The 20,938-nt window shown below is 41.6% G+C and overlaps 2 protein-coding genes across 11 annotated transcripts in view; one reads left to right on the plus strand and one right to left on the minus strand.

Annotated features, from left to right (window-relative positions):
* ARFGEF1 (ARF guanine nucleotide exchange factor 1) overlaps positions 1-8,205 on the plus strand; it is a 142,701-nt gene extending 134,496 nt beyond the window's left edge. Inside the window, exons 35-39 of one of the 2 annotated variants that reach the window (XM_082363363.1) lie at positions 821-960; positions 2,427-2,595; positions 3,645-3,783; positions 5,153-5,270; positions 6,722-8,205. In XM_082363363.1, the coding sequence (XP_082219489.1) occupies positions 821-960; positions 2,427-2,595; positions 3,645-3,783; positions 5,153-5,270; positions 6,722-6,886 (731 nt within the window). In that variant the 3' untranslated portion in view covers positions 6,887-8,205. Of the gene's footprint in view, positions 1-820; positions 961-2,426; positions 2,596-3,644; positions 3,784-5,152; positions 5,271-6,721 lie in introns of those variants that run through there. The other variant, XM_082363364.1, reaches the window with a different exon arrangement.
* A 356-nt stretch (positions 8,206-8,561) lies between these two features.
* The window catches only part of CSPP1 (centrosome and spindle pole associated protein 1), a 204,042-nt gene continuing 191,665 nt past the window's right edge, over positions 8,562-20,938 (minus strand). For all 9 annotated transcript variants that reach the window (XM_082363393.1, XM_082363390.1, XM_082363395.1 and 6 more), the window contains 3 exons: positions 13,991-14,121; positions 12,000-12,138; positions 8,562-10,134 (listed from right to left, as the gene is read on the minus strand). In XM_082363393.1, the coding sequence (XP_082219519.1) occupies positions 9,923-10,134; positions 12,000-12,138; positions 13,991-14,121 (482 nt within the window). In that variant the 3' untranslated portion in view covers positions 8,562-9,922. The remainder of the gene's footprint in view (positions 10,135-11,999; positions 12,139-13,990; positions 14,122-20,938) is intronic.

A 20,938-nucleotide genomic window follows, 5' to 3' on the forward strand; every position in this document is an offset into this window, starting at 1 on the left:
CCAGCGCTGCCAGGTCTTGCAGCTCCTCCGTTGTTGAGTCGTCGTTCTGAACCTTGCATTTATTTCTACGTGTGCTTACCCGATGGCCGGTGAAGCGGAAACCCTTCCGTGAACATGTCTCTCCTGAAGGAAACGGCCCGTCGAGCGCGGTCGTTCAGGCCAGAGGGACGCAGTGCCTGAGCACCGGTTGCTTCCAGTGTGGTTACTTTTATGGTCACGCACTTAGCGGAACTCTTCATAGACGTCTGTGCTTATGAATCCCTTTGGAAACATGGGGTCATTTCGGCTACAGCTACCCACCTGGATCCAAAGAACACATGTGCTCTGGTTGACCCACAGTATCGTCCCAGTGGTCAGAATTCTCGTCTGCCCCTCACTTCCTGCCTTATAGATCTAGCTCCCGTTGTCTTCTTCTGGTTGAGGTTTTTATATTACCTATAGTTAAAGGTCAAACTTGGGTTTGCAGTAAATGATATTAAAATTATAGTTTTTAACCCATTTGATACATTTTATTGAGGAATAATCTAAGTCTTATCTTAAAATTTGTAGTGGAACCTTCTTGAACATATTCACTGTTCCAAGTCATTTTGAATATTTTTGTTTGCTTAAAAAGGTAATTTTCTAAGGCTTTTCTAAATATCAATTAAATGAAGCTTTTACTGAGTAGTGCTTATGTGCAGAAGCAGGCTATCCTCAGTGTGATGTGTGCAGGTTACCTTCATACGTGTTAATGTTTCCTTAGCATTGTAATGTCATAGAAATTATAAAGGATTCAAAATAATTTTTGTTTGCATGTGCATTGGGGTGGGTTTCCTCACAGAATTTCCAGAACAAAAATTGTTTGCCGCCCTGTTGATTAAATGTGTTGTGCAGCTGGAACTCATCCAGACCATCGACAGCATCGTGTTCTTCCCCGCCACAAGTAAGAAGGAGGACGCGGAAAACTTAGCCGCAGCGCAGGTGAGCGGGTGCGAGGGCCACTGCTTTTTGTTGAATGGGGAGTTAGCGCCACAGTCTGGGCTTCAGAGCAGAGGTCAAGCTAGAGAGCATCGCCACACAGCTGTCATTTTAAACCGTGGGACTGACGGCGTGGACAGCGCTGGGAGGAGGGTCAGGGACCGAGCCTGGGGGCCTCCGTGGTTCAGAGCTCCAGGTGATGAGGCAGGTTCTTGTCCTCTTGCCTGAGGACAAGAGCCAGGGAGGCAGGGGGAGACTGGGAGACAGCGCTGCCCTGCAAGCCAGATGGGGGTGGGGAGGGGGGGTGCCCTGAGAAGCAGGGTGTGGTCAGCCCTGTCGGATGTTCCGCAGGGCAGGCGAGAAGCCGCCCGACAGTTGCCCTAGAGAATTGCTCCAGCAATTTGGTGGACTTTGGTTGACCTTGACCTTGTGTTTAATTGTAATGTTGATACAAAAGCATTATTAAAATGGGTACAAGAGAAGAATTGCAGACGGCAGATATCCGTAAGTCTGTCAAGGAGTTCCGCTGTTAAGACAGGGTACGGAGAAATGGGCTAATAGCTGGGGGCGGATGAGGGGGCTCAAGAGAAGGGCTCGCTTTGTTTTGTCATTGAGGTTGGCAGTATGGCAGCCCGGAAAACTCTCATCCGGGAGAGAGAGAAACAGTGCAGAAGAGGGAGGGGCAGTTGCTAGAGCGTCTTTCAGAGCGAATGGAGGGGCACCTAGCGCAGAGCCCTGGGGGCACCTGGAATAGAAGCACAGACAGCTCGCGATGGTAACAGGAGGGCACGCGAAGCAGGTGGGTTAGAAAGTCTCGGCAGGTTGGTCTGTCTGGTGGCCGGAGTCTGTGGGAGATTCTTCTGTTTTCTCACTGAGCTAGGAAGCAAAGTCATCCACCAGGTGAGGTTGGGAAGAAAGTTTTAGGTCCTTGAGGAGAGAAAGAAAACCGCGAGTGAGGCGTCCAGCAGAGTGGGCTAGGAGGGCGTGGAGGTGTTTCAGGGCAGCACCCAGAGCCCCTGGATTTAAAGAGAAAGCCCGTTCTTCTCCAGTCGTGTGTATTGCGCGGTACAACGTAGTAGGCCGTTTTGCCAGCCAGTTGCTAAAAAGAGGAGGTGAGGGGTCATGCACGAGAATATTTATACTTAACAGTCCATGGCCTCAAACCGGCGAAGAGAAGCGAGGACGTGGGGAGGGCGGGGAGCGGGAACGGGGGAGAGGCCGGGGTCTGGTGGGTGCAGAGCTCTGGGGTCAGGAACCGTGGGGAGGGAGCTGAAGACATTGGAGGCGACTAGGATGCACAGAAGGAAGCTTCTGGAAGTTTAGTAGCAAAGGGTGGACCTTTTCTGTTGAGGCAGCACAGATTAACTTCTGTGGCTTGCTCATAAAACGGGTCTTTGGGGAGCCCTGAGTTCTAAATTCACTGACCTCTGTGACTGGGTGCGTGTGCTGCGGTGGTTTGTTTCCCGAAGAGAGACGCCGTGGACTTTGACGTTCGAGTTGATACTCAGGACCAAGGAATGTATCGCTTTCTAACATCGCAACAACTCTTCAAGCTGCTGGACTGCTTGTTGGAGTCACACAGATTTGCAAAAGCATTTAACTCCAACAATGACCAGAGGACGGCTCTGTGGAAGGCGGGTAAGCTGTGGGTGGGGGCCCCCCGCCTGCCCAGTGAACCCCGCCGCCGTACCACAGGCCTTTCTCTGGTTTATAAAAAGTCAGATAGCTGCCTGGGTAGATTGGTCTCCCCCGTGTTTAGTCACACTGTTATTTGACTGACTTTCAAATTGCCTTTCATCTTGTTCACCCAGTCTGGGCCTTCCTGTCGACACCGGCTGCATGCTACAAGCTGCCCTTTCCTGAGGCCAGACCTCAGAAGGGAAGTGCAGGGCTTTGAAGTGGGGGGTAGATTTGTTTTTGAACAAGTTGGAAAATTTAAGTAAAAAACAAGCTTTATAATAATTTTACTGACATGGTTAATTTTTTATTTAAGAAATAGTTACTTGGTGCCTATTAGGTGCAAAACGGTGCCAGAGAGTGAGAGGCTGCGAACAGGCAGAAAAAAGAAGGAAGCTGCCCTTCCTTAGACAACAGACTCTTCTGACAGCCTTACATTTGTGTGATTTATTTTATCCCCAGTGTCTCTTTAGCTCCTCATTAAACCCACTCAGGCTTTGTTCATTCTCTCCCGTTCACAACCTCACTTCTGTAAGGAGTAGTCTGTACTTACCTTTTGCCCTTTATTCAACCCAAGTTGTGGCCACCGTTCAGCTGGGACTGTTCCTGCCAAGGTCACCAGGCTCTTCACTTCCCCAGGCCCTCCTCCCCCTCCCCCCTCCTCGGGCTGCTCACCTTTGGCCCATTCTCCCCATTGCGGGAGTGTGGCCTGTGCAGGCAGCCGGGACCCGAAGTGCGTCTCCTTTGAAGAGTTGCGCCTTCCCAGGCAAAGCTGTTCTGTATCTCGGGTCCCCAGCTTGAGGGGAGGGAGTTCTAAACGCAAAAATACCCGACTAGGCACCTCCCCCCCTCCCCGCACAGGTTCCAGCGCCTTCTCCGTGTGACCCTGTCCCCGTGGAGGGCGCGAGGCCCGGGCGCCACGGCTGGACGCACACGGGCTCCACGCAGGCAGTTTTGCCTCCACGTGAGATGCCTCTCCTCCCGCTAACGCGGCCCTTCCCCTTCTGCAGGCTTCAAGGGCAAATCCAAACCCAACCTCCTGAAGCAGGAGACGAGCAGCCTGGCCTGCGGGCTGCGCATTCTCTTCCGGATGTACACGGACGAGAGCCGGGCCAGCGCCTGGGAGGAGGTCCAGCAGAGGCTTTTAAAGTAAGACTCAGGGCTGGGTTTCTGCCTTCGGCCCGTGCGGCTCGGTTCAGAGCGGGAAGGGCCGCGCGGGGTGTGTGGGGCGGGGATGGGGATGGACACACAACACCGAGTCCACAGCCCTGCCCGGCCACGCGGATACCTTGGGGCCTGAGGAGGAGATTGTGGAACTTAAACACACTCTTACAGACGAACGTGCTCTCTCACACAGTTGGTGAGATGCAAGCAAATTACGTCTATTTTTGCTGCTACAGGACAAAGGAGCAAGTTCTATGTCTTAAAATTTTCAAATGTTATAATTTTCAGACTTTTTTTCATGCCATAGATAGCTCCATTTTTACAAACCAATCCATCTGTGAAAGTGAAAACCTGCCTGCCTGCATTTAGTTTGAAAAAGTGTGTGGAGTTGCTATTGGTGTTTTGTTTTGTTTGCACTCCATTTTTACTTCATGACAACTTAAGATTCTGTCCTTTAAAATTTAAATTCACGCTAAGAATGAAACATGCCATTCAGAAAGAATACTGCTGTTTACATTGTGTTTTTATTTATTTATTTATTTATTTTTTGGCTGTGTTGGATCTTTTTTTTTTTTTTTTTTTTTTTTTTGGTGTTGGATCTTTGTTGCTGCACACAGGCTTTCTCTAGTTGCGGCGAGCGGGGGCTACTCTTCGTTGTGGTGTGCGGGCTTCTCATTGCGGTGGCTTCTCCTGCTGCGGCGCTCGGACTCTAGACTCACAGGCTTCAGGAGTTGTGGCACACGGGCTCAGTAGTTGTGGCACACGGACTCTAGAGCGCAGGCTCAGTAGTTGTGGCTCGCGGGCTTAGTTGCTCTGCAGCATGTGGGGTCTTCTGGGACCAGGGCTCAAACCCGTGTCCTTTGCATTGGCAGGCGGACTCTTAACCACTGCGCCACCAGGGAAGCCCCTACATTGTATTTTTGTGTCTTCTTGGGGGAATAGACGTTCTCAGAGACCAATTAAATTCATTTTAGAACGCCAAGCTGTCACCTGGGCTCTGTTTCCCCATCTTGTTGATGAGACTGTTAGGGCCCCGAAGCGTCCCGGTCACAGTGCGGGAGGGAAGGGGTCAGCCCAGGTCTCCTGATGCCAGGCCCTGTGTGTGCTCCCGCACAGTGGCGTTGCCTTCAACGAAACTTGGAAAATGTACATTGCCTGGTAAGCTGCAGTGGCTTCTTCTTATATCTTTATTTGGAAAACGTATAAATGTTTATGTTGACACTCCAGTTAATGTAAACACATGGAGTCTGGCAGGTTCCTAAGAGCCACTGCCCTCCTCGTCTCAGTTGTTCTCTGTGAATGTCATACCAGCAGGTGTGCAAGCACATGTGACAGGGAACCTTTTCTGTTCCAGTGTCTGCAGCGAAGCCCTGAGTTACTTCCTTACCCTAACATCGGAAAGTCATCGGGAAGCCTGGACTAACTTACTGCTTTTGTTTCTAACTAAAGTCCTGAAGATCAGCGACCGTAGGGTAAGTGCGGCACCCCGCGCCTCACTGGCATCCGGGCTGCGGCCCCTGCTGCTCGCACCTCCCTGGCCCCCTCTGCTCCCTCCTCACCCCGCTTTGCTCTCCAGTCAGTGATTCTGTGGGGGTTCAGTAGGGGAGGAACCCTAAAGACGCCTTGACAAGCGACTTGGGTTCCCGCACATGGTCAACTCCCATCCTGCCCCCTGAAGTCTCTTCTGCCCCATTTTCAAAACTGCTGACCAGCCCTCTCTCCATCCGCCCCCAGCCACAGCTGCGTCTGGGCCCCAGGCCTGTGCTCCAGGCTTCAGCCATTCCTTTGGCATTTTGATTGGTTCCATGCGACCCAGAGCATCTAGTGAATGGGCCATAAACTCATTTAAGACTTTTAAGCCAGTAGAAATAAAGATAAAATATAAATGTAGAGCTGTGTGTGTGTGTGTGTGTGTGTGTGTGTGTGTGTGTGTGTGTGTGTGTATATATATATTACATATATATATATATTTTTAGTTTTCAGAAATACACATTTCACTCTTTAAAAAATGTAGCAACTTTCAGCCCACGTAAATGGAAACGGGTTACTGTGATCCCTGAATAGGTTTAAAAATGCCTAGTCCAGTGGCCTGAATTTTGACACAACAGGCCATGGTGGTGTTTGGGACCCTGTAGAGGCCATGTAATGCTACTCGGTGCCCCACAGATAGCCATCCCAAGCCACATGCTCTGTCCACGTGTGTGTCCCTCTGACCCGTGGGCCAGGTAAAGCTTGGAGAAGTTAACTTAAGGCACCAACAGCCAAGTGGCCGAGAAGGACTTCCAACCCGTCTACCTTATTCCACAGTTTGCTTTCTGACCACGGTGTGTCATTACTGCTTACTTGTAGCTTGTGGGGTGCGGAGAGCAGAAAAGGACAGAAAATAGGTAGGCGACTAGTATTCAGAGGTTAAAGAACTACAGTAAAATTACAAAGTGTATCAGTTGAACTATAAATATAAAATGTATAATCTTTGCCTGGAGACCTCGTAGTTTGTATTGCAGTATTAGGTAGAATTTTCCCTAAAAATTAAAATTTTATTTACCAAATAAAAGATGCAGTTTCAGTACCCCATAGCTTATAAAAAACTCAACTGTGGTTCTTGCTTGGCTTCTTTCTTTTGCTTATTACCCAGGGAAAACAATGATAAATACTAAACGTTTGTCGTAAGTTTGTCAAGGAAATGTAATGGAAAATGTTTTTCAAAATAAGGATAGATAACCAAGTGAATAATGTATGTATTAAGTTTTGAACACTTCTCAATCTTTCAATTGCATGATCAATAATCACTGCTTTATGTAGACGCGTCTCCGGTCTTCACCCATCAGGGCATTGCCCCAAAGTGAGTTGCCTCTCAAGGCCCTTTGAGGTTCTGTGGTTTGCAGTGCAAGCACTACTAACAGAAAAATTCGTTTCCCCCCAGTTTAAAGCTCACGCATCATTCTACTACCCTCTCTTATGTGAAATTATGCAATTTGACTTGATTCCTGAACTTCGTGCTGTTCTTAGAAGATTTTTTCTGCGAATTGGAGTAGTTTTTCAGATATCACAACCACCTGAACAGGAACTTGGAATAAACAAGCAATGATGGGAAGTTAATATTCTTCTGTTGGCGTTTACATCCCTCCGTTCTTCAAAAGGACCCCGGAGCTGAGGTTTCCTACCTGCAAAATGGTTTCTCTGAATTGCAGTGTCTAAGGGTTACTGGTAAAGAAGCTTAGAACTTCAGCTCGAACCTGCAGTGCTCCAGTCCCTTTTGTAACCTGATGGATTGTTTGTTGTGTTGGGTTCACGAGCTTTTTTTCCCACAGTGTCAGCTTATATGCTCACATGTCCTTCCCTGTCCTCGGTGGCAGGGAGAGCCCCACATATTTCTGGCAGGTGTGGAAGTGAAACTTACCCAAAGAACTCTAGATGTAAAGATTTGAACTTCTGCAAGAAGTACAACTCAGGAGAGCTGTATTTTGAAGGATAAAATGTTTATAATTGGGGGTTGGGGGGAGGAGAAGAAATTATTGTTCATGGTAAAAGATATTTAGCAACTATGGTATTCTTATTCTGAAGATTTTTGCACACTCAGGCTATCTGAGATACTGGTAATCATCCTTCTGTGAAAAATTGTACAGAGATGCAGGTCTGTAATATAAAAATCTTAAACATTATATAGTTCTTCCTGCACTGTATTATTTTATTTCTTTATTTTCTTATTCATTTGCTAAGTACCTATAATATTTTGTCAAATGCACTAAACATTTGGGTTGAGCTTTTTGTCTTTTTTATTTTGTGGGGATTTTGGTTTTGCCCTTTTTAGGGGGTGATTACTTTGAGGGTTTAACAAGCCCAGAAGCTGTTGTGGCTGACACTTGTAATGATCAACAACAAAGAAGGTAGAAAATATCCCTGCTGACATAACCACCTGTAATACACTTCTCTTCAGGCTTTTAAAGATGAGCCATTAAAACAGAATGATCCTTCATGGACCGAAACTTGAATCACTGCAAAATGACTCTCGGTTGCTGTCACTTCCTTTTCTTTTCTTTTGGGTGGCGGGGCTTGATTTAGATTTTACTCTATGTACAGAATTTAATGTTGAATATATTAAAATAACAAATCTGGCATGGTTTGGGGAGGTTAGATTTACTGGAAATGTATTCATACTGTGAATTGTGCTCTGATGGTTAAACAAAACGACAAGATTGTCAAGCATTCCGTATTAACAGTGGATGTAGAAAATTTTTTCAGATGGATAAAATGTATATGGTACAGATGTAAAGTTTTCTATGTAAAAAAATTCTGTACAACTTTCTGTACAATATTGATTCTCATCTGGCATATTCTAATCAGGTTATAGGTCAATAAAGTTTTTGGATTATTTCATCAGTGCAATCAAAACCTGTGTAATCCACAGCCCCATGTTTCATTGACTTTTTTTTTTTTTTTTTTTAATTAAAAGCCATGCAACTAGGGAAAGGATATTCTCATTCACAGCTACATGTAAATTCAGTGTTCTTTAGTTCTGATAGTTTCTTTCCAGCTTCTGGCATTAGAGCCTCCCCCATATCCTGCTTTCTCAACTATACGCTATTCATAATTTAATATTTTGTGTATTTATTAACCCAGAATAAGGCTGCACTATTTGAATCCTGAGAGAAGGAGCTAAAGTTGAAGTTAACTTTGGAGCGGTTTACAGGGCTGCCATCGTGTGTCCTCGGAGTCCAAGTTGAGTGGTACGACAGCATGAAAAGGAAAATAAAACATGCCAAGACTATTTATTTTGATGGTTGTGTTAAAAAACAGGAGAAGTGTTCAGTCTTTGCTGTAGCATCTCTTAGATCGTAAGTAGTCAGTCACTGTGAACAGAGCATTTATAAGTGCACTACGTTTATGATCCCCAAGACACAGCCCTGCTCAAGCCCAGCTGGATGCTAGAGCCAGGAGCCACCATGACCGTCTGGCCTCTCTGAGGGTAAGTGTTTCAAATGACCTGGCGATTTGTTACTTTATGGTATTATATCAGGACTCTTCTCTAGCAGAGACAGAGGCTTTCATATTACTTTCAGATGAAGATATGATTCGATTACAAACATTAGCATGCAATTTACATGCAGCTGAAATTCAAAATACCAGAAGTTTCACACTTGAGGTAGCCCTATCTGATCTTGTGTCCCATTAATTACATCAGTGGAAACGTGCAATCAGTGCCTGGGGGTGTTCTTAGCTGTCATGGTGCTAGACTCTAAGAATTATTTCCAAGAATTTGAATTAGTCTTTCTTTACTTTTTTAAAGGCACCTCTTAGGGAGGGAGTGATTAGAAAAACTAACTCACCCAAGGGTCCACAGTGGTGCAGTAAGGATTCCAAAACCCATCCTTTCCCCATGGGTGTTCCTGCCTCTCTTCAACTTCTAGAACACCTTGTCTAGAAACCTCAATTCCAGTTAAAATGAGAAATTGACATTTGTAATAAAAATAATTTATTTTTATCAAGAAGTAGTTAAATCATATAAATAGCAAACATTAATGCCTTCATTGGCACAAAAATAGAGGCAGAAGGATGATGTGACACTTAAGTGCATGGCTCACGGGAATATAATCATTAACAACTCCCATCATTTATACTGAATCAGTAGTTAATAACTGACCTGGAAATAAGCACATTTGATTCCCTCATTACATAGCAACAGCTATAACCAGTATATTTACTAAATGAAAAATTATTCTGAATAGTGATAACAATAGCAAATGTACATATGACAAAAGTATTCTGGTTTTACAGTACTGTTAAGACACTTGTGTTTTATTCACCTTATCTTACTGACAAGCAGAATTTTAAATAATGCACATACGGTAGTTGATTCCAAGAGCTCATTACCACCCTAATTTATGGCAAAATTTGTGCAAAAGTAATTCTATACAATTCTACATTATATAAATTAATAATCATGTCCTTTTATTTATGTACATACTATACATCATATACATCATCATGGAAAAAATACACCTTATATACAGGTGGAACATAAGTAACTGCCAAGTATGGGCCAAAAGTAGCACATATCATTAAGGTTCAGATTTCACATTCCTCTCACCTGAAAAGGCACTGCTGGGCCCAGTACAGGTGTATTTTAACCATGTGCAGTAGACAGGCCCTGCCAAGTGGAAGTGCCTGGTTTTACAGGAACCTGCTGCTGCTCCTGCCTCAGCTGCTCCGCCATGAATCGTTTCAGCGTTTCTGAGGTGCCCGGGCGGAGCCAGGGCTCAGTTGCTACGGAGTTCGATCCATCGTCACCCATGTGCTTCATGATGTCATCAGGGTCAACCAGTGAACTCTCATCATCTAATGGAGGCAAGAGAGACATGACTCAGGTAACACGGGCGGCAGGCAGGTCACGTGAACAGAGGTCTCCTGTAGTCTAACCCCTTAGAGCTCTGCGCTTCTCCACAGTACTGTGTTCTAAACTGTCCTGCTTTGTTCAGACCTCCTCCTTTCAGAGGTAGGAAAGCAAACCCAGGAACAGAAACAAAAAAAATCAACTGACCAAGGTGACTCCACGGTACTGGTACCAGCACCCAAAGGGATTCAAGGATAGCAAAGGAGATGGCACCCAATGTTGACTGTAGAAGTGTCAGCAGTCTTACTCTGTATCACCTGAGGGATGCCATGCAAAACTTTGTTTTTAATTTAGCAAGGTTTTGGAAATATTCCTAGCCTCTTGAATATAAACACTGCTTTGAGGAAATAAGGTCATTTTAGGAAAGCATTAGACAGGATGAAATTACTTCCATTCGTATACCTTATCTAAGAGGTTGTGTTTACTCCATTAAGAGATATAGCTCTTATGTTGCATTCTTTTAACTGGTTATATTCAACTTCTATATCTGTATTTTACTTATTAGATAATAATAATAGGAAAATCTGTCTTCCTACCCTGTGATGTCAATTTCTTTTTTTTTTTTTTAATTACATCTCCTGGTCTGTGAAGGATTACCTCAGCAAAGGGACATGTGCACTCAATGTAATGAGTAATCAACCCACATCGTACCAAAAAGCTCCTGTTTGAAAGGACAATGTTAAAAAAAAAAAGTTTAGAAGTTGAAAGCCTTCTGAAAAAGAGGAGAGTCTTCAAATGGTCTATTTTCTCTCAATTTAAGTATATATCCCTGTTAAATACTAATTCAACTTATTGGTTCTAAAAGAAATTGAGGAATAGGTACTTCTTAGTACAGATTAAAATGCCTTTTAGCCAAAAAGAAAGCATTCCTTTCCCACTGTCCACAGTTTTCCAGGTATGATATGAAAAATACTGCTCTATCATCAGTTTACCATGTTTGCTGGTATTTGGTATGAAATTACCACCATCAGAATGCATGACATCTTACTCCTGGAGACTGAGTATAGTTTTAAATTAACAAATATTAAAGATTGGATCTAAAAAATATCTTAAGAAAACTGCTATTAGAAAATTATTGTAATGTAGCTTAACACAATAAAGAGAATTGTCCAAGTAGACCACTCTGCTATTTGCTAAAGCTAATTAAGGCTGATTACTATAATATTGTCCCATTATCCTAATGACTAACAGCATCTCCATAAGGAAGGTGGCCTAGGGCTGGCAGAGGAGCTCGTTAGTTGCCTGAGGAAGCACCCTGCCTGCCTGTGCCCAGTGATGAGCTTTATTAACCTGCTGCTCACCGAAGCGGTGAGAGACGGCAACGCCCAGCATGAGGAGAAGGCTATACTTTGACTTAAAGCAAAAAATACCTATTTTCTGTTTACATCTGTGTACAGAAGGCCAAGTAAAAAGGTAAAAAAGTTTTCTTTGTAGTACTACAGATTTATAATAGATGTGTTACATAAAGAACTCAAGGTTTTAAAGTCGACTTCTGATAATCTCTCACTTCCGTAGGGAAGCGAGATGCCAATACTAATCAACATTTTCCCTGCTGAAAGCAAAGGCTGGATATATTTAATACACAAAAACTTATCTGTTGAGAAGCCACTCGAAAAAGGGTACACCCTCTGGTAGATAGAATCTGATGCAAAATTAATCCTTCGTCCTGGTTTTGCTGAACTAGGCCCTACAACTCAAAGGCTTTCAAAACTCATTTCCTCTGTCCCTCAGCCATTAGTGAAAACTTCCATGAAGCAGGTTTAAGAGTTCTCACACAATCTGCTGTTGGCTATTAAACTTGGCCATTTACCTGTATTAACAGGTTTATTCTGAAGTTCATTCAGTTTCCGCATTCGTTCCTCGTTTCTCATTCTAAGCTGATCGGTATTTACACTGGATACAGATTTTAAAGAGAGACCATCTGGTGGTACGTTAGGATGACTGTTATCCTGTAATTAAGAAAAGAGAACTTAAGAAACGATCATTAATGCGAAATATATTCAGAATAAACCAGTGAGTCAAAACATGTTCTTGCCCTTGATAAATGTATAGTGTGATGAACAAAATAAAACAAATGAAAATCTGTAGCATTTATATTTCTAACTCCTGATGTTTATCCATGCAGGCTTAGATGAAGGTATAGCATTTGTGATAACATATAAATGCTGCCAGACTGGATAAAGGTGGGGAATTATAAAACACAAAAGGAAAAAAACTGAAACGTAGGGACTAAGAATCAGTCCAGCTATAAAATCAAGACGGGAGGCTTCCCTGGTGGCGCAGTGGTTGAGAATCTGCCTGCCAATGCAGGAGACTATGGGTTCGAGCCTAGGTCCAGGAAGATCCCACATGCTGCAGAACAGCTAAGCCCATGCGCCACAACTACTGAGCCTGCGTTCCAGAACCTGTGAGCCACAGCTACTGAAGCCTGTGCACCTAGAGCCTGTGCTCCACAACAAGAGAAGCCACCGCAATGAGAAGCCCGTGCACCACAACGAAGAGTAGCCCCCCGCTCACTGCAACTAGAGAAAGCCCATGTGCAGCAACAAAGATCCAACGCAGCCAAAAATAAATAAATTTTTTTAAAAAAATCAAGACAGGGTAGTACTGGCATAAGGATAGACATAGACGAATGGAACAGAAGAGTCCAGAAATAAGCCCTTATACTTACGGGCAGAAAAGCCAATACAATTCACTAGGGGAAAGGAGTCTTTTCAACAAATGGTACCAGAATAACAATATCCACATGTAAATAATGAATTTGGATCCCTATACCTCACACCATTTGCAAAAATTAGCTCAAAGTGGATTCACTGATGTAACTTTAAGAGCAAAAACTATAAAGCTCTTAGAAGGAAACACAGAAGTAACTTTCATGATCTTGGGTTAGGCACTGGTTTCTTAGATATGAAAAAAGCACAGAAAGTACAAAAAGCACAAAAGCACAAGCAAAAAAAGAAGATTGATAAGGTGTACCTCTGTCAAGATTAGAAGCTTCTGTGTTTCGATGGACACCATCAAGAAAATATCTGCAAGTCATATATCTAATATAGGACTTGTATCCAGAATCTATAAAGAACTTAGGACTCAACAATAAAAAGACAACCTGATTTGAAAATGGGCAAAGGATTTGAATAGACCTGTCTCCAAAGAAGATCGACAAATGGCTAAGACGCACAAGAAAGGATGTTCAACATCATTAATCAGGAAAATACAAATCAAACCCACAATGAAATATCACTTTACACTCGCTAACAAATGTTGGCCAGACTGTAGAAAAACTGGAACCTTCATAGACTGTTGGTGGGAATGTAAAATGGTGCAGCCACTTTGGAAAACAGTCTGGCAGTTCCTCAAAATGTTAAATGTAGTTAGTATGTAACCCAACAATTCTACTCTTAGGTATGTGTGTGTACACATACACACAAGCAAAAGAAATGAAAACATTATAAAATTTGTGTGCAAATGTTAAAAGCAGCAGTATTCATAACAGAAAAAGTGTGAACAGCCCAAATGTCCATCAGTTGTTGAATGGATAAACAATAGTGGAATATCCATACAATGAAATATTATTCAGCAATAAAAGGAATAAGTTACATATATGCTATAACTCAGACGACCTTTTGAGTCCAATAACCTCACGGTCATCCAGTATTTGGTGGTAGAGCCTAGGTTCAGACCAATGTACACCTTATTCCAGAGCAAGTTCTCTCTTTATTGGACTACACCAATTTAGCATGGGTGAGAACCCAGACCTCTCATTCCTAAACTCGAAAAAAGAAAAGGACATATCATACATACAAAGTCGAGTCCTTTCAGTTTGTTCCTCCTGCGCTCCCTCGCAGAGGGCAGCTGTGATGGCAGAGGGAGGGCGTCATCCTCGATGGCAGGATATGTCTCGCCGATGGCAGGATATGTCTCGCCGTATGCACCTAGAGGCCACACGGGGAGAAGCCTTAAACATCGACCATTTCACATCTTTTTATTCAAAGCTAAACCAAGACTGTCTTTTAATAGCTTTATTAAGATGTTATTTACATATAGTAAAATTCACCCACTATAAATGTACAGTTCAGTGATTTTTATAGAATTGCACAATCACTACAAAGTTTTACAACATTTCTATCAGCTCAAAAAGTTCCCCTGTGCTCACTGGCAAAATCATTCCCTACTCCCACCTGCCAACCCCATGTGAACACTGATCTGCCTTCAGTCTGGAGATTTACCATTCCTGAGATTCCATATAAATGGAATTATACAATGTAATATTTTGTGTCTGTCAGCATAATGTGTTTGAGGTTCATCTATGTTGTACTGTGTATCAGTACAGTTGACCCTTGAACAACATGGTGATTAGGGACGCCGACCCCCTGTGCAGTTGAAAATCCACATACTGCTATCTGCCTCAAAAACAAAGGAAATGATAAATGACTCACCCAAGGGCAGGAAGCTGAAACAGTGTGGACTGAATCAGGACTCAAACCCTACTTCTAAAGATTCCAAATACTGTGATCTCTAATCAAACACAGACTTCCCCCACACTTAATTTAAAGGTCTGTGAAATGGAAATACAGGTACTATATTTATTGAAAAAACTCTATTCAGTGGACCTATTTCAAACCCATGTTGTTAAGGGTCAACTGTAGTTCTTTTTTGTTTGTTTTTTGTTGTTGTTGTTTTTACTGCTGAGTAATACTATGCCATATATCCATATCTCATATCTCATTTTGCCTATGCACTCACCAGTTGATAGACATTTGAACTGTTTTTCATTGAAGATTATTAATAATGTTACTATGAATGTTCATGTACATGTCTTTTTGTGGCCATATGTTTTCATTCCTTTGGGGTATATTCCTAGGAGTGAAATTGCTGGATGTTATGGTAACTATGTTTAGCATTTGGAGGAGGTAGAACCATTTCACATTGTAAGAAGGTTCTAGTGTGCCCACATCCTCACCAACACTTGGAATTGTCATTCTTTTGGATCACAGCCATTCTAAGTGAGCCAACAGCCTATTTGACCATGGAGATGAATACATTACTTAAAACATTTAGAATTTTTTCCCCAACTTTATTTTGAAAAAATTAAAACTTAAGGAAAAATTATAATACAATGAATACCTAAAGTCACCATTTCTTATTTTGCCACAATTAGTTTATAACTAGAAACAGCGGTGGGGAGGGGGCAGTGTTTACTTTTTGCAGAACCAGTAAGCTGCAGGCATCATGACACTCAGTCCAAAATACTTCATCAGGCACCATCTAAGAACAAGGGCTGTGTCTTCCACAGCCACAGTCTGATTACCACATTCAGGAAATGGAACATTGATAAAATACTATCATTTAATATATAATATTCAAATTTCTGAAAGTTAAAGTATATAGCTTTTTTTTTTAAGCAGCAATAACTATATTCTATTGAATGAGATACGGGGTTTTCTAAAACTCCAAAAATATAAGTTTTCTGACTTCTTTATTATACCCCACCACTAATTCACTTGCTCTTTTTTTGAAACGGTTTACTTACAAGTTTTTACGGTCAGTAAAACTGAGTGGAAAGCACAGAGAATGCCTGTATGCCCCCTGCCACCACATACTCGTAGCCTACCCATCCATCAGCAGCCCCGCAGACCTACACTGACACACCACCATCGCCTAAGTCCATAGCTTACATTAGGGTTCATTCTTGGGGTTGTACATTCTATGGGTTTTAACAGATCCACCATTACCGTATCATATAGAATAGCTTCACTGCCCTAAAAATCCTCTGCTCCACCCATTCATTCCTCCCTCTGCTGTAACCTCTGGCAACCACTGATTGGATTTTTTTTTTTTTTTTTTTTACTGCCTCCATAGTTTGACCTTTTCCAGAAAATCATGTAGTTAGAATCATATAGTATGTAGCCTATTCAGATTGGCTTCTTTCACTTATAAACATTCAAGTTTCCTCCATGTCTTTTCATGGCTTTGTAGCGCATTTCTTTTTAGCACTGAATAATATTGCATTGTTTGGGTCTACCACTGTATATTATATATATATTTATATATATCCATTCATCTTAGAGACAACTCAGTTGCTTCCAGGTCTTAGCAAAGATGGATAAACTGCTATAAACATCTGTGTGCAGGTTTTTGTGTGAACATAAGTCTCAACTCCTTTGGGTAAATACCAAGGAGTGTGAATGCTGGATCATATCGTTAAGAGTATGTTTACTTTTGTAAGAAACCACGAAACTGTCTTCCAAAGTGATGGTACTATTTTCCATTCCCACCAGCAATGAGTGAGAGTTCCTATTGCTCCACATATTGCCAGCATTTGGTGGTGTCCATGTTCTGGATTTTGCAATCCAGAACTTTCATGATAAATATTTTTAATATTTATTTGGCTGCGTCAGGTCTTAGCTGCGGCACGCAGGATCTTTCATTGGGGCACACAGGCTCAGCAGTTGTGGTGCACGGGCTCTCTAGTTGTGGCGCACAGGCTCCAGAGCGCACAAGCTTAGTTACCCTGGGGCATGTGGGATCTTAGTTCCCCCGGGGCATGTGGGATCTTAGTTCCCCCACCAGGGATCAAACCCATGTCCCCTGCACTGAAAGGTGGATTCTTAACCACTGGACCATCAAGGAAGTCCCATGGCCATTCTAATAGGTATGTAGTGGTATCTTGTTGTGTTAATTTGAATTTCCCTGATGGCACATGATTTGCATTTCCCTAATGACAAATGATGTGGAGCACCTTTTCATATGCTTATTTGCCATCTGTCTGTCTTTGGTGAAGTGTCTGGATCTTTTGCCCATCTTTTAATTGGGTTGCTTCTTGTTGAGTTTTAAGAGTTCTTTGTGTTCCTTGGATAAGTGTCCTTTGTCAGATGTGTCTTCTGCAAATATTTTCTCCCAGTCTATGGCTTGTCTTATTCTCTTGATATCGTCATTCGCAGAGCATTGAAGTTTAATTTTAATGAAGTCCAGTTTATCTATTATTTCTCTCATAGATTGTGCTCTGGTGTTGTATCTAAAAAGCCATTGCCATGCCCAAGTTCTTCTAGGTTTTCTCCTATGTTATCTTCTAGGAGTTTTATAGTTTTTGCATTTTACATTTAGGTCTATGGTCCTTTTTTTTTTTTTTTTTTAATCTTTATTGGAGTATGGTTGCTTTACAATGTTGTGTTAGTTTCAGGTGTACAGCAAAGTGAATCAGTTATATATATACATATATCCACTCTTTTTTTTCTTTAGATTCTTTTCCCATATAGGTCATTACAGAGTTCCCTGTGCTGTACAGCGGGTTCTTATTAGTTATCTATTTTATATATAATAGTGTGTATATGTCAATCCCAATCTCCCAATTTATCCCTCCCCCTGCCCCACTTATCCCCTGGTAAAAGTTTGTTTTCTACATCTGTGACTCTACTTCTGTTTTGTAAATAAGTTCATTTGTACCCCCCCCTTTTTTTTTTTTAAGATTCCACATATAAGCGATATATGATATTTGTCTTTCTCTGTCTGACTTCACTCAATATGATGATCTTTAGGTCCATCCATGTTGCTGCAAATGGCATTATTTTGTTCTTTTTTATGGCTGAGTGATACTCCATTGTATGTGTATATATACCACATCTTCTTCATCCGTTCCTCTGCTGATGGACATTTAGGTTGCTTCCATGTCCTGACTATTGTAAATACTGCTGCAACGAACATTGGGGTGCATGTATCTTTTTGAATTATGGTTTTCTCCGGGTATATGCCCAGGAGTGGGATTGCTGAGTCATATGGTAGTTCTATTTTTAGTTTTTTAAGGAACCTCCATACTGTTCTCCATAGTGGCTATACCAATTTACATTCCTACCAACAGTGTAGGAGGGTTCCCTTTTCTTCAAACCCTCTCCACCATTCATTGTAGATTTTTTGATGACGGCCATTCTGACTGGTGTGAGGTGATACCTCATTGTAGTTTTGATTTGCATTTCTCTAATCATTAGTGATGCTGAGCATCTTTTCATGTGCTTTTTAGCCATCTGTATGTCTTCTTTGGAGAAATGTCTATTTAGATTTTCCACCCATTTTTGATTGGGTTGTTTTTTGGATACTGAACTGCATGAGCTGTTTGTATATTCTGGAGATTAATCCCTTGTCGGTTGCTTCGTTTGCAAATATTTTCTCCCATTCTGTGGGTTGTCTTTTTGCTTTGTTTATGGTTTCCTTTGCTGTGCAAAGGCTTTTAAGCTTCAAGCCCATTTGTTTATGTTTTTTATTTTCATTACTCTAGGAGGTGGATCAAAAAAGAGCTTGCTGTGATTTATGTGAGAGTGTTCTGCCTATGTTTTCCTCTAAGAGTTTTACAGTGTCCAGTCTTACATTTAGGTCTTTAATCCATTTTGAGTTTATTTTTGTGTATGGTGTTAGGGAGTGTTCTAATTTCATTCTTTTACATGTAGCTGTCCAGTTTTCCCACCACCACTTATTGAAGAGACTGTCTCTTCTCTATCGCATGTTCTTGCCTCCTTTGTCATAGATTAGGTGACCATATGTGCGTGGGTTTATCTCTGGGCTTTCTATCTTGTTCCATTGACCTATATTTCTGTTTTTGTGCCAGTACCTTATTGTCGTAATTACTGTAGCTTTGTAGTATAGTCTGAAGTCAGGGAGCCTGATTCCTTTAGGTCTGTGGTCCATTTTGAGTTGATTTTTGTGAAGGGTGTAACGTCTGTGTCTAGATTCACTTTTTTGCATGTAGATGTCCAATCTTTTCTCCACTGTACTGCCTTTGTTCTTTTGTCAAAGAACAGTTAACTATACTTGTTTGGGTCTATTTCTAGGGTCTCTATTCTGTTCCACTGATCTATTTGTCTGTTCTTTTGCCAATACCACACTGTCTTGATTACTGTAACTTTACAGAAAGTCTTGAAGTCAGGTACTGTCAGTTCTCTGACTGTTCTTTCTTCTTCAGTATTCTGTTGGATATTCTGGGTATTTTGCCTCTCCATATAAACTTTAGAATCAGTTCGTTGATACCCACAAAATAACTTGCTGGGATTTTCATTGGGATTGCACTGAATCTATAGACAAGTTGGGAAGAACTGACCTCTTGACAATACTGAGTCTCCCAATCCATGAACATGGAATATTTCCCCATTTATTTAGTTATTTTATTTCTTTGATGAGAGTTCCATAGTTGTCCTTATATAGATCTTGTACATGTTTTGTAAGATTTTCATCTAAATATTTCTTTTGGGGGGGTGCTAATGTAAATGATATTGTATTTAAATTTCAAATTCTACTTGTTCATTGCTGGTATATAGGAAAATGATTGACTTTTGTGTATTAACCTGGTATTCTGCAAGCTTGCTATAACTGCTTATTAATATTGGGGGGGGGGTTTGGTGGTGGGGGATTCATTCTTTCACATTTCCTACAATCATGTCATCTGTGCACAAAGGCAGTATTATTTATCCTTTCCCAATCTGTGTACCTTTTATTTCCTTTTCTTGCCTTACTGAATTAGCTAGGACTTCCATAATGATGTTGAAGAGTGGTAAGAGGGGACATCTTCATCTTGTTTCTTATCTTAGCAGGAAAGTTGCTAGTTTCTCATCACTAAATGCTAGCTGTAGGTTTTTTGTAGATGTTCTCTAGGGAGTTGAGGAAGTCCCCCTCTAAGTTTGCTGACAATTATCATGAATAAGGTGTTGGATTTTGTTTAATGCTTCTGCATCTATTGATAATGATGATAATGAAGATTTTTTTCTTTAGCCTGTTAAAGCAATGAATTATATTTGAATGAATTATACTGAATGTAACCCAGTTTTGCATAACTGGTATAAATCCTACTTAGTCGTGGTATATAATTCTCTTTATACATTGTTGGATTCAATTTGCTACTGATCTACAGTTTTCTTTTCTTATGATGTCTTTGTCTGGTTTTGGTATTAGAGTAATGCTGGCCACATAGAATGAGTTAGGAGTATTCCATCTATTTCTATCTTCTAGAAGAGGCTGTAGAGAATTGGTATAAGTCTTCAGTAAATGTTTGGTAGAATTCACCACTGAACCCATCTGGGCCTGGTGTTTTCTGTTTTGGAAGGTTATTAATTATTGATTCAATTTCTTTTTTTATTGTTATTACAGTCAATTTGGGGTTTTTTCCTAGCTTTATTGAGATATAACTGACATACTGTGTGAGTTTAAGGAGCACAATGTGAGGATTGTGAAATGTTTACCACAATAAGGCTAGTTTACACATCCTTCACCTCACATGATTACCACTGTGTTGTTATTATTGTTGTTACAGTAAGAGCATTAAAGTTCTACTCTCATAACAACTTTCAAGTATAAAATGCAGTATTATTAACTATAGTCGCCATGCTGTCCATTATATCCCCAGATATTCAACTTATAAATGAAAGTTTGTACCCTTTGACCAACATTTCTCCACTTCCCCCACCTCTCAATTTCTTTCAATTTCTTTAATAGATGTAGGCCTATTCAAATTGTATTTGGCAGATTGTGACTTCTCAAAAAAAAAAAAAAAAAAAAAAACATTGACACTACCAGCCTTACCCACATTCATCAGAACAGTGGCAACAGTCATGACTAGGGGATACTTGTGGTGACCATTAATCAAAAAGACAGACTGCATATCTTTGGTCTAGTATAAGGTCTATGTAATGAAATATTCTGAGACACTGTCTTGAGTGCCCCAGACTGTCTTCATTATTAGCAGGAACTGGTCACATTTCCCTGATGTCT

This window comes from Balaenoptera borealis (assembly GCF_965194805.1).
Source record: "Balaenoptera borealis genome assembly, chromosome: 17".
NCBI lineage: Eukaryota > Metazoa > Chordata > Mammalia > Artiodactyla > Balaenopteridae > Balaenoptera > Balaenoptera borealis.